At 43.6% G+C, this 11,671-nt stretch overlaps 1 protein-coding gene across 1 annotated transcript in view; it reads left to right on the top strand.

Annotated features, from left to right (window-relative positions):
* The first annotated feature begins 8,689 nt into the window (after positions 1 to 8,689).
* The window catches only part of LCA5L (lebercilin LCA5 like), a 28,240-nt gene continuing 25,258 nt past the window's right edge, over positions 8,690 to 11,671 (top strand). Inside the window, exons 1-2 of the mRNA XM_047796729.1 lie at positions 8,690 to 8,999; positions 9,256 to 9,402. Of these exons, the coding sequence (XP_047652685.1) occupies positions 8,696 to 8,999; positions 9,256 to 9,402 (451 nt within the window). The 5' untranslated portion in view covers positions 8,690 to 8,695. The remainder of the gene's footprint in view (positions 9,000 to 9,255; positions 9,403 to 11,671) is intronic.

Below are 11,671 nucleotides of genomic sequence, written 5' to 3'. Positions count from 1 at the left end.
TTTTTTAGGATGACGTCAAGTGAGGAGGGGGCTGTAGGTGCAGGATAGAGGGTTCTTTTAAGTTATTTTAAAAGTCACATAGCTAGTTGCCGATTAAGCTTTTATTCTGACCTTTAGGTATTTTACAGTCATTAGCATTGAGGAAGCTTGGCGCCAGCTCTCTATGCAGAGCATCTGGAGAATCACCACTGGGCTTCTGCAGATAGTGGCGTGCCCATCTGCAGCAACTCGGCAGCGTGCCTAGGTTTACACCTCTGTTCTCCTTGCTAATGCATATCCTGCTAACGACCCCTCAACAAGCCCTTGGGGCCACGAGATTGCTCTTTCTCTTACTCTTAAGAGGACAGATCATGCTGTGCAAACGGCCTGCCAATTTGCACAGGTCCAACGTGCCTAGAGCAATGCATTCTGTCCTCATTCAGCTGACCCTACGAATAACTTATGCCTTTAGGTCTTTGTGCTTAAGCTGAAGTCCTTCACCAGCACTGCGACTATTTCCCAAGCAGGAAGATGGGGCAAAGGAAAGCAGGACGAGACGGCGTTTCCAGCAAAGAGGCTGAGAAAATAGTGTAGAAAGATGTGTCGCGACAGACCTGGATTCAAAACTCAGTTCTCCCCCCCACTAGCGTTGTGACCTTGGACAAGTTACTTAATCATTCTGAGCCTTTATTTTCTCATCTATAAAACAGGGTCAATAATACCTATTTCCTAGGACTGTTGTCATGATTAAGTAGGCAGTGTAAGTAAGCTCCTACCTCCGTGCTTGGCAAACGGGTGATGGTGGCGGGGGTGTGGTCATTAGTCAAGCATTGACAAATATTGGCGGTGTGACAGCACTCTGCTTGGGCTGAAGTTACAGCAGTAAGAAGCCATGGTCTTGGATGGATGGGACTGGTCAAGCCGTTGTTCTCGGTGAAATCGTACCTGGGGAGACAGACTGACTCTTGGCTGCACCTCTCACCTGACGACATCAGCAGGGCCCTTAACAGTCCTGCTGTTTGTCCCAGAGTTACTCTGGCAAGAGAGGAACCTGGTATTTGTTGATTGCTTTTCATGGGACAAGTACCGTGATATAAACACGGTCTCATTTCCCCCTAAAATAACTCGATGAAATCCCTGTTGTTATTCACATTTTACAGGTGACCGAGGTAACTCAGGTAACTAGGTAAGTGACAGACCCAGGTTCAAACCCAAGTCAGCCTGCCTTCAAGTGTCTGTCACCGTCCACGCCATGACCCTCCCATTGCTGTAGCTGTTGGACAACTTGAGACTGTAACACAAAAAAACACTCTTGAATTGAGCCTTTATCCTACAATGCCGGCATGAGAAGACCCCTCAAAGGAGTGTCTAAGGTGGGAGGAGGGATTGCTGCAGGGCTTCAGCAGGAGAGGTCAACTAGATCGTCCAGCTTGTGTTAGGAGCAAATGGTCACAACAGAGTCTCCTTGTGGATTGACAGCCATAGTTTGGGCAATTTGGATTTCTGCAGATGAGTGGGGAGAAATCAGGGCTAAGGTTCTGAGCAAGAGGAGTGAGGAGGAACAGCTCCCCGGAACAAGAAGAGGCGAGGCATGAGGGCACCAGCAGAACATTTTTGGCCCTTCCGGATCTCTGACACCAATGTCAGGGGCTTTTCTTCATGCAGAAGCAAAGCTTCAAAATCCGGATCATTGCCTGTGCCTCCGCGCACTGCTACGCGGCAGATGTGTCTGGAAAGAAGGAGTCTTTGATTTAGGATTGTGTGATGTTAACACCAATGTGTTGTTTGCAGTCATGACAGTTAAGGAAGAAAGCCCTGACCTCGAAGCTGGAAACACGGACGATTATGTCACCTGTCTGAACCTGTTCTCTTTATGTGGCTAGGATTAGATGACGTGAACTCAGTTGGTAGAAAGTAAAGGCACTAGTTAATCATTACGTATATTGCTAATATTGCCAGTAAGAATTTTGGGGCTAATACAACCACTATGGAGAACAGTGTGGAGGTACCTCAGAAAACTAAATATAGAACTACCATTTGACCCAGCAATCCCACTCTTGGGCATATAGCTGGACAAAATTTTCATTGAAAAAGATGCATGCACCCCTATGTTCATTGCAGCACTATTCACAACAGCCAAGACATGGAAACAACTTGAATGTCCATCAACAGATGAATGGATTAAGAAGATGTGGTATAGGAGTTCTTCTCATGGCTCAGCAGTTAATGAACCCGACTAGCATCCATGAGGGCCTGGGTTTGATCCCTGGCCTCGCTCAGTGGGTTAAGGATCTGGCGTTGCTGTGACTGTAGTGTAGGCGAGCAGCTACAGCTCCAATTGGACCCCTAGCCTGAGAACCTCCATATGCCACAGGTGCAGCCCTAAAAAGATAAAAAGACAAAAAAAAAAGATGTAGTATATATATACAATGAAATACTACTCAGCCATAAAAAAGAACGAAACAATGCCATTTGCAGCAACATGGATGGAAACTAGAGACCCTCATACTAAGTGAAGTAAGTCAGAAAGAGAAAGACAAAAACCATATGATATCACTTACATCTGGAATCTAATATATGGCACAAATGAACCTTTCCACAGAAAAGAAACTCATGGACATGGAGAACAGACTTGGGGTTGCCAAGGGGGAAGGGGAGGGAGTGGGATGGACCGGAAGTCTGGGATTAATAGATGCGAACTATTGCATTTGGAGTGGATAAGCAATGAGATCCTGCTGTATAGCACAGGGAACTCTATCTAGTCACTTGTGACGGAACACGATGGAAGATAATGTGAGAAAAAGTATATATAAATATATATACACACACACACATATATGTATAGATATATGTATGACTGGGTCACTTTGCTGTACAGTAGAAATTAACAGAACATGGTAAATCAACTATAACGGAAAAAATAAAAACCATAAAATAAAAAAAAAAGAGTTTGGGGGCTAAGTTTCCTACAGTAAAGAGATTATGAACTACCAAATGTATTTCATCAGAAGAGGCAAACACTTGAGGGTCAAGCAGATGCAGAAGGAGGCAGAAACTGACTGGGAGGGAAAACCTTTTGGTAAAGTGAGTGACATAGGTCCCTCTGAGGAAGGATCTGATACCGGTTTGTTTGTTTGTTTTCCCAACTCTTTTTTTTCTTTTTTCTGAATTTATTTTTTGCAGTTATTCAGCTCTTGCTGGCAACTGTCATGCCGTTTCTTCCACCTCATTCTTTTATTTTTTTCTTTTTAGGGCGACATCTTCAGCATATGGAAGTTCCCAGGCTAAGGGTCAAATCGGAGCTGCACCTGCCAGACTACACCACAGACACATCAACATGGAATCCGAGCCACATCTGTGACCTATACCACAGCTCACGGCAACGTGGGATCCTTAACCCACTGATTGAGGCCAGGGTTCAAACCCTTGTCCTCATGGATACCAGTTGGGTTCATTACCGCTGAGCCACGACAGGAACCCCTTTTTCACTCTTTTGATAAAACAGGAGAATTGAGAGTACTAAATGAAGAAATAGCTGTGAAAGCCTCCTAGGAGCTGGATTCCTTTGTTTCAAATGGCTGTTGGGGTAGACGTCACTGAGAAATTCCAGTGACATCCTTGTGCCGTAACGCAGCAGCATTACAGAGAAATGCAGAACTGGCGGGTCTGTACCTAAACCAGGGCATTTTATGTATTTATGGAGGGTGTACTTTTGCGGGGCCTTGGTGTTTGGTTTCTTAGTCTCTCCATTTTAAATTCTCACCATGGACAACTAAGAGGGCTTATCCACAGTATCAAAAGTCTGTGTACGCTGGCATCCACCCTTTCTCAAGGAGCGAGGATGAGCGCTATGTGAAGGGCTGCCTGGAACCATCCTGAGCTGTCTCTGAGCTGGACTGAGTGTTCTTCAGAGAGATAGCTTTTGCAGGAAATTTTGGAGTTCGTGTGCATTTAACGGTGGGCCATGCCCGCTCCCAGAGTCCCTAGAGCAAGACAAGAAGCTCGTGTAGGAGTGCAGAGTGGAGTGGATAGTAGGCACATTGTCCTCTGGCCTTGCTCGTCACACAGATCCTTCTGCTCTGTCGAGTTTAATACTACTGCCTCTGCCCTGCACCAAGAATTTAAAAATAAAATGAACGTAAAATACCATAATTCTTTTTTTCACTGAATGTTAAGCAAGAGGCTAGGAGCAAAAGTTGTGTTATTTTGGCTACATGGAACCCTCAAATAGAAGCTGCTGGAAGAGAACATTCTAAAGAAAAACATCCCTGATCCATAAATAAAGGATTATGATGTTAAATTACTGTAAATGTACGTAATTATAATCAAGTTCACCCTAATTAAAAGCAGGGTGGCCTCCATGTATGCCGAATGAAATCAGTCACATCCCTTTGGTTACAAGGACATTCAACTATGTGGCATCACTTGCCCCTGATTAGAAATTAGGATCATATCCCCAAGCAACAGAAATAAAAACAAAAATAAACCATTGGGACTGAATCAAACTTACAAGCTTTTGCACAGCAAAGGAAAACATAAAAAAAAATTAAAAAAAAAAATAAAAAAAAACACCCAAAAAGACAACCTACGGAATGGGAGAAAATAGTTTCAAACAGTGCAACCAAAAAGGGCTTAATTTCTAAAATATAAAAACAGGAATTCCCATCATGGCTTAGCAGAAATGAATCTGACTAGTATCCATGAGGACGCAGGTTCAATCCCTGGCCTCACTCAGTGGATTAAGTAAGAATGCAGTGTTGCTGTGAGCTGTGGTGGAGGTCGCAGACACGGCTCGATCTGGTGTTGCTGTGGCTGTGGCATAGGCCAGCAGCTATAGCTCCGATTAGACCCCTAGCCTGGGAACCTCCATATGTCATAATTAATTAATTAAACCAAAATATACACACACCTCATACAACTCAACAGCCAAAAAAAAAAAAAAAAAAAAAATTTGAAAAATGGGCAAAAGACCTGAATAGACATTTCTCCAAAGAAGGTATACAGATGGCCAACAAACACATGACAAAATGCTCAACATCCCTGATTATTAGAGAAATGCAAATCAAAACTTCTTTGAGGTACCACCTCACACCAGTCAGAATGGCCATCATTAACAAGTCCACAAATAACAAATGCTGGAGATGGTATGGAGAAAAGGGAACCCTCCTGCACTGTTGGTGGGAATGTAAATTGGCACAACCACTGTGGAGAACAGTATGGAGGTACCTCAGAAAACTAAATATAGAACTACCATCTGACCCCGCAATCCCAGTCTTGGGCACATATCCAGACAAAACTTACCTTGAAAAAGATACATGAACCCCTATGTTCGCTGCAGCACTATTCACCATAGCCAAGACAAGGAAACAACCTAAATGTCCATCAACAGATGAATGGATTAAGAAGATGTGGTATATATACACAACAGAATACTACTCAACCATAAAAAAAGAACAAAAGAATGCCATTTGCAGCAACATGGATGCAACTAGAGACTCTCATGCGGAGTGAAGTAAGTCAGAAAGAGAAAGACAAATACCATATATCACTTGTGTCTGGACTTTAATACATGGGGCAAATGAACCTGTCTACAAAAAAAAAACAAACTCATGGACATGGAGAACAGACTTGGGGTTGCAAAGGGGGAGGGAGTAGGATGGATGGGGAATCTGGGGCTAGCAGATGCAAACTATTGCATTTGGAGTGGATAAGCAATGAGATCCTGCTGTATAGCACAGGGAACTATATCTAGTTACTTGTGATGGAACATGATGGAGGAGAATGTGAGGAAAAGAATTTACATATGTGTGTGTGTGTATATATATATATATATATATATATATATATATATATATATATGGCTGTGTCACTTTGCTATACAGCAGAAATTGACAAAACATTGTAAATCAATTGTAATTTTAAAAATTTTTAAGAAAAAAGGAGTTCCTGGGAGTTCTCGTCTTGGCGCAGCGGAAACAAATCCGACTAGGAACCATGAGGTTACGGGTTCGATCCCTGGCCTCACTCAGTGGGTTAAGGATCCAGCGTTGCCCTGAGCTGTGGTGTAGGTTGAAGATGCAGCTCAGATCCTGTGTTGCCGTGGCTATGACATAGGCCGGCAGCTGTGGCTCCAATTTGACCCCATAGCCTGGGAACCTCCATATGTTGTGGGTGTGGCCCTAAAAAAAAAGAAAAAAGGACTTCCTGTCTTGGCTCAGCCGTTAACGGACCCAATGGTGTCCATGAGGACGCAGGTTCCATCCCTGGCCTTACTCAGTGGGTTGGGGATTTGACTTTGCTGTGGGCTGTGGTGTCGGTCGCAGATGCGGCTCAGATGTGGTGTTGCTGTGGCTATGGCACAGGCCAGTGGCTGCAGCTCTAATTGGACCTCTGGCTGGGAGCCTCCATGTCCCATGGGTGTGGCTAGGAAGATATACACATACACACACACAAAAAAAGAAATTAGGATCATATCATCAAATTTCATCTTCATTTTTAGTGTTAAACATTTTTCTTTGAAGTCTTCCTTACTATTGTTTTGTCCCCAAATAGGATTTTGATTTTTCACATTGAATGGTTGAATTTATAATAATTAGACAAACTTATTTTTGAACTTCCCAAATCTGTTACTTATAAAAGTTCAGTTTTTGTTAAGCTGTAAATATTATCAGGTCTTTATTAAACAAATGTAAATTTTCCATTTGGTGGATTTTCTTCAAAATGTTCCAATCCCTGGAGTTCCCGCTGTGGCTCAGTGGGTTAAGAACCCTGACTAGTATCCCTGAGGATGTGGATTCGATCCCTGGTCTCCCTCAGTAGGTTTAGGGTCTGGCGTTGCTGTGAGCTGTGGCGTAGGTCAAAGGCTCGGCTCAGATCCCACATGGCTGTGGCTGTGGTGTAGGCCAGCAGCTGCAGCTACAATTCAACCGCAGCCTAGGAACTTCCATATGCTGTAGGTGCAACCATAAAAAGCAAAAAAAAAAAAAAAAAAAAATCCAGGCCGTACGTGATTTTCCCATGCAAATCAGCATGTTCTGAATTGCTTCTTCTGTCATCACATGTCTATGTATTCCATGTAGCACATAGTCAGGGAAGTCATATTCATGTTATCAGAGTCTAGAAGAAGCATGGAAAGGAATGCAAATCTCCTGAATTAAAGTATAAGTGGGGGGAGGGAGTGGGATGGATGGGGTGCTTGGGATTGATAGATGCAGACTATTGCCTTTGGAATGGATTAGCAATGAGATCCTGCTGGGTACCACTGGGAACTATGTCTGCTCACTCGTGATGGAGCCTGATCGTGTGGGAAAAAAGAATGTATACGCAATTGGGTCACCATGCTGTACAGTGGAAAATTGACAGAACACTGTAAACCAGGAATAATGGAAAAAAATAAAAATCATATATAAGTAAATAAATTAATAAAATATGTTTAAAGAAATCTACATTTTGGAAAACTTCTGGCTAAGTCAGCCAAAATAAACTCTACTCAGAATTTTCCTTTAATTACCAAAGAGTATACACTGTTTAAAAAGTTTTTTAAAAAATGCATGTTATTACCAAATAAAAATCATCTAGTTGCCATCAGAAAAAAAAAAAGTATAAATGACTTTATAATCATGGATCAGGTTTATATCACTGGAATCCACTATTACTCTTTTTTGTGTGTGTCCTTTAAAAGGATTTTCATTTTGTTATCATCAAAAATGTGTTTCAACACACGATTACTCAATTTCAGAACAAATATTAGCTCTAGAAAGCTAGTGTATTAATGTTTGTACGCTATATATTTAATCTCTAAAAGATGTGATTTCATCACTAGTAAATAAAAGTCTGTACGTCTCTACAAATATATCTGAATTTTGTACGTGTTGCATCTCCTGCCAGCCATCCAAACTTAGCAAGTACCATCATTTTCTTCAGTTCTGATCAAAGCAAAAAATCCTGGCAGGGGGTGGGGAGGGAGGGGGGGATAAATTAGGGGTTTAGGATTAACAGACACGAAACTACAACAGGGACCTACTGTACAGCACAGGGAACTATATTCAATATCTTATCGCCTATGAGGGAAAAGAAACTGGAAAAGGATGTGCATATATATGTATAACTGAATCACTCTGCTAAACACCTAACACTACCACAACATTGTCAATCAACATACTTCAATTAAAAAAAAACTCAGAGTTTGCTGATGGCCTATCAGTTAAGGATTCAGCGTTGGCACTGCTGTGGCATGGGTTCAGTCTCTGTCCCAGGAACTTCCACATGCTGTGGATGTGGCAAAAAATATATATTTTTTTAAATTTTTAAAAATAAAAAAGCTTTAGGAGCTCTCACTGTGGCTCGGGGGGTTGAGAATCCGACTAGTATCCATAAGGATGCAGGTTCAATCCCTGGCTTCACTCGGTGGGTTAAGCATCAGGCGTTGCCATGAGCTGCAGCGTAGGTCACAGATGCGACTCCATCCTACCTTGCTGTGGCTGTAGCGTGGGCCAGCAGCTGCAACTCCGATTGGACCCCTAGCCTGGAAACTTCCATATGCCCCAGATGCAGCCCCTCCCCCCCACCAAAAGAAAGAAAACAAAATACGTCAAAATAATATGTTTTGTTCTGCATTCCTAATTATGCACTCATAGTTATACAATAAAGCATAGGTTCATTTTAATGTCAACAGCTATATGTCTAAAAACACTTTCTTTCTATTAGGTTGTTCACTATGTCACTGGCTGATCCCACAGAAAGGACTCTAGATGGACACCTCCCCAGCGTGGCCCTAGAGAGCAGCAGGAGGTCTTCGAAATATGAGGGCCACAGCCCAGGTTTCCCCGGGACCGGGAACGCCTCGGATAGGAGCGTTGATTACAGCAGATCCCAGTGCTCCTGCAGAAGCTCGAGTTCTCACTACGATTACTCAGAAGACTTTCTGTCTGAATGTTCAGAAACTGCAGTTAACAAAAATGATTTAGAGAAGGCTGTCGTAAAAGGAAAAAAGGAAAAGAAAAAGTATCCTGTTTCTAAAGGTAAGAGGCAAACCTTTCCAACCCAGAGCAAATTTCTAGTTCTAATAACATTACGACTGCATGCACTAGTGTTTGAAGTGGTCCATACTGCTTTACTATTATTTTCTGATCGTAAACGATATGTATTATAACTGAACTTTTATGGACAGCACTAGGAAGTAGAGAAGCTAAGAATAATGACAAAAATGACAAAGATAAAGCCTAGCCTGGCATACACCCTCCTGGAACCGGCTAGTGAGGGTCCTTCCGTTTTTAGTTGACAGGTGGCCTTATTACAGAGCACCACAGTACTGGGATTTCCCGGGCTTCTTGCCTTTCATCTCAGCTGACGAATCAAGGTTTGAGGCGCCCATGAAGCCTAACTCTCTGTCTCGGCACCCCAAGAAGATGGCCTTCGAGTCCGGTGAGGCATAGTGGCAAAGACGCGCTTTAGACACAGATCATTCAGAAAGCTGTAAATAACGCCGATTCCTTGTAGATTTCACAAGGCTCCGCGCCACGGGCCCCTAACTATCCGAGACCCTAACCCTCCCGCCCCCCGCCCAGACTGTGATGATTCCGTGCAGACCACCCTGGGCTTGTAAGCATTCCCAGTATAGACACAGCTGGAACTTGAATCCCGCTGTGACCTTGAGAGCTGCTGCCGGTCAACAGCTGGAGAATAACTAAGAGCCTGCTCTACGCTGAAGCCCGTCTCCTGGCGCCGCGGACCCAGTTCCTGCCCGCCTCCCCCGGCCATGACCGCGGGGCCTGGCACCCCCTGAGCTCGGGCTGCGTCATCTGGAATCTTCAGTTCCCCTTTGTCTCAGCCATGGAGCAGGGCTTCTTCCTCTAAGAGCCGAGTCTGTGAACCCCAGGGGATCCTTTGCGTGTTTTGTGTCTATTTGTGTGTGTGAACTTTTCTAGGGAGAAGGACCCATGGTTTTCATCCAGGTTCTGGAAAGGCTAACAGCCCTTTCTCTCGGGAGGTGGGTGTCCTCACACCCTGCCCGAGGCCCAGGGCAGAGGTCTGTTCTTGCAGAGACGTCACAACAGGATGGACACGTTCAGGTTAGATTCTACAACCCTCAGCCACGTGCAAAATGAACAAAGCTCTGAAAACCAAAGGTCTTTCATATCTTTGGCCCCAATACTGATTTGGCAGCCAAAACCTGATTTGAACTGACATGAGAATGATATTGCGTTCACGATATAAAAAAGTGTATTTATACATTTTATGTATAAATGTATATAATCATATATTTCACTAGAAAAATATTCTTTGATCAAAGGGTGCTGCCTCGTACCCCACTGGGAGTACTATGGAAAATACTATCTATGCGTCACAAAGAACAAACCCCCAAAGTAAAGAAACAGTCTGGCCCCAAGGGTTTGAGATGAGGGATGATGGGTAATATACATCTTACACTGAGTCTAGGCTTGCCTGCAACTGCGTGAAACAGCCCTTAGCATTTACAAAACTATTTCTGCAAGAAACGAACTGCATTTTGAGTCCCAACTGCCTTGTAAATAATTTTGAAAAACTGATTCCTCATTGGAGTTCCCACTATGGCTCAGTGGAAATGAACCCGACTAGTATCCGTGAGGATGCAGGTTCGATCCCTGGCCCTGCTCAGTGGGTTCCAGATCCAGCGTTGCCCTGAGCTGTGGTGTAGGTCACAGACTTGGCTCATGTTGATCCCATGTTGCTGTGGCTGCGATGTAGGCCGGCAGCTATGGCTCCAAGTTGACCCCTAGCCTGGGAACGTCCATATGCCACAGGCGTGGCCCTAAAAGAAAAACGGAAAACAACAACAACAAAAAAACAGAACTGATTCCTCATTTATTTATTTCACAAATATTTACCGTGTCCTTTATGCAAAATACTGTTCATAAATTAGGAACAGCCTAAATGCACTGAGGCCCTTCCCAGTGGGCCAGAACCTAAATTCCACAATCCTTATAAAGCACTGCTCTCCGTTGAGGACTCTTTCGGGTATGAGTACTCAAATTATTTTAAGTAAATCGTGGACACATCTTTAACCCGAATTTCACACCCCTGAAGATCCCCGTGCCACTCTCTGATGAACTTAAAACACTCACTGTGACATCAAGCTTTGTCCCAGAGTGACCCAAATATTTCTTGGTTTATCCTTTTATTCTTTGTGCTCACAGCCCATGTTTTGCAAGGGCTTGCCAAAGAAATTTCATCAGCAATTAATTAATTACATAATTAATGCTGGGATGATGTAATTCAAACCCAAGCAAAGAGCCATGAGTGCAGCCCAAAATCATACACAGGTAAATAAAAGTAGACCTCTGACCCTCAGGGGCTAGTAACACTGAACCAGGAGCCACTGGCATGGACCTAGAATCCACTGACAAATAATAACGTCAGAGATTAATTTCCGTCCCCATCTTAGAAAAGCAAAATTTTTTTGGTCTCTCTTTTTTTGAGGGCCCCACCCTCGGCATACAGAGGTTCCCAGGCTAGGGGTTGAATGCAAGCTACAGCTGCCAGCCTACACCACAGCCACAGCCATGCCAGATCCTTAACCCACTGAGCGAGGCCAGGGATCAAACCTGCATCCTCATGGATGCTAGTCAGATTCATTTCTGCTGTGCCGCGACGGGAACTCCAGAAAAGCAAATTTTATGGCAGGAAAACCTTTCATAAAGAAAAATTTTAAGGC

The sequence above is a fragment of the Phacochoerus africanus genome, chromosome 1, assembly GCF_016906955.1.
Source record: "Phacochoerus africanus isolate WHEZ1 chromosome 1, ROS_Pafr_v1, whole genome shotgun sequence".
Classification (NCBI taxonomy): domain Eukaryota; kingdom Metazoa; phylum Chordata; class Mammalia; order Artiodactyla; family Suidae; genus Phacochoerus; species Phacochoerus africanus.
This window is presented reverse-complemented; position numbering and strand designations above follow the sequence as displayed.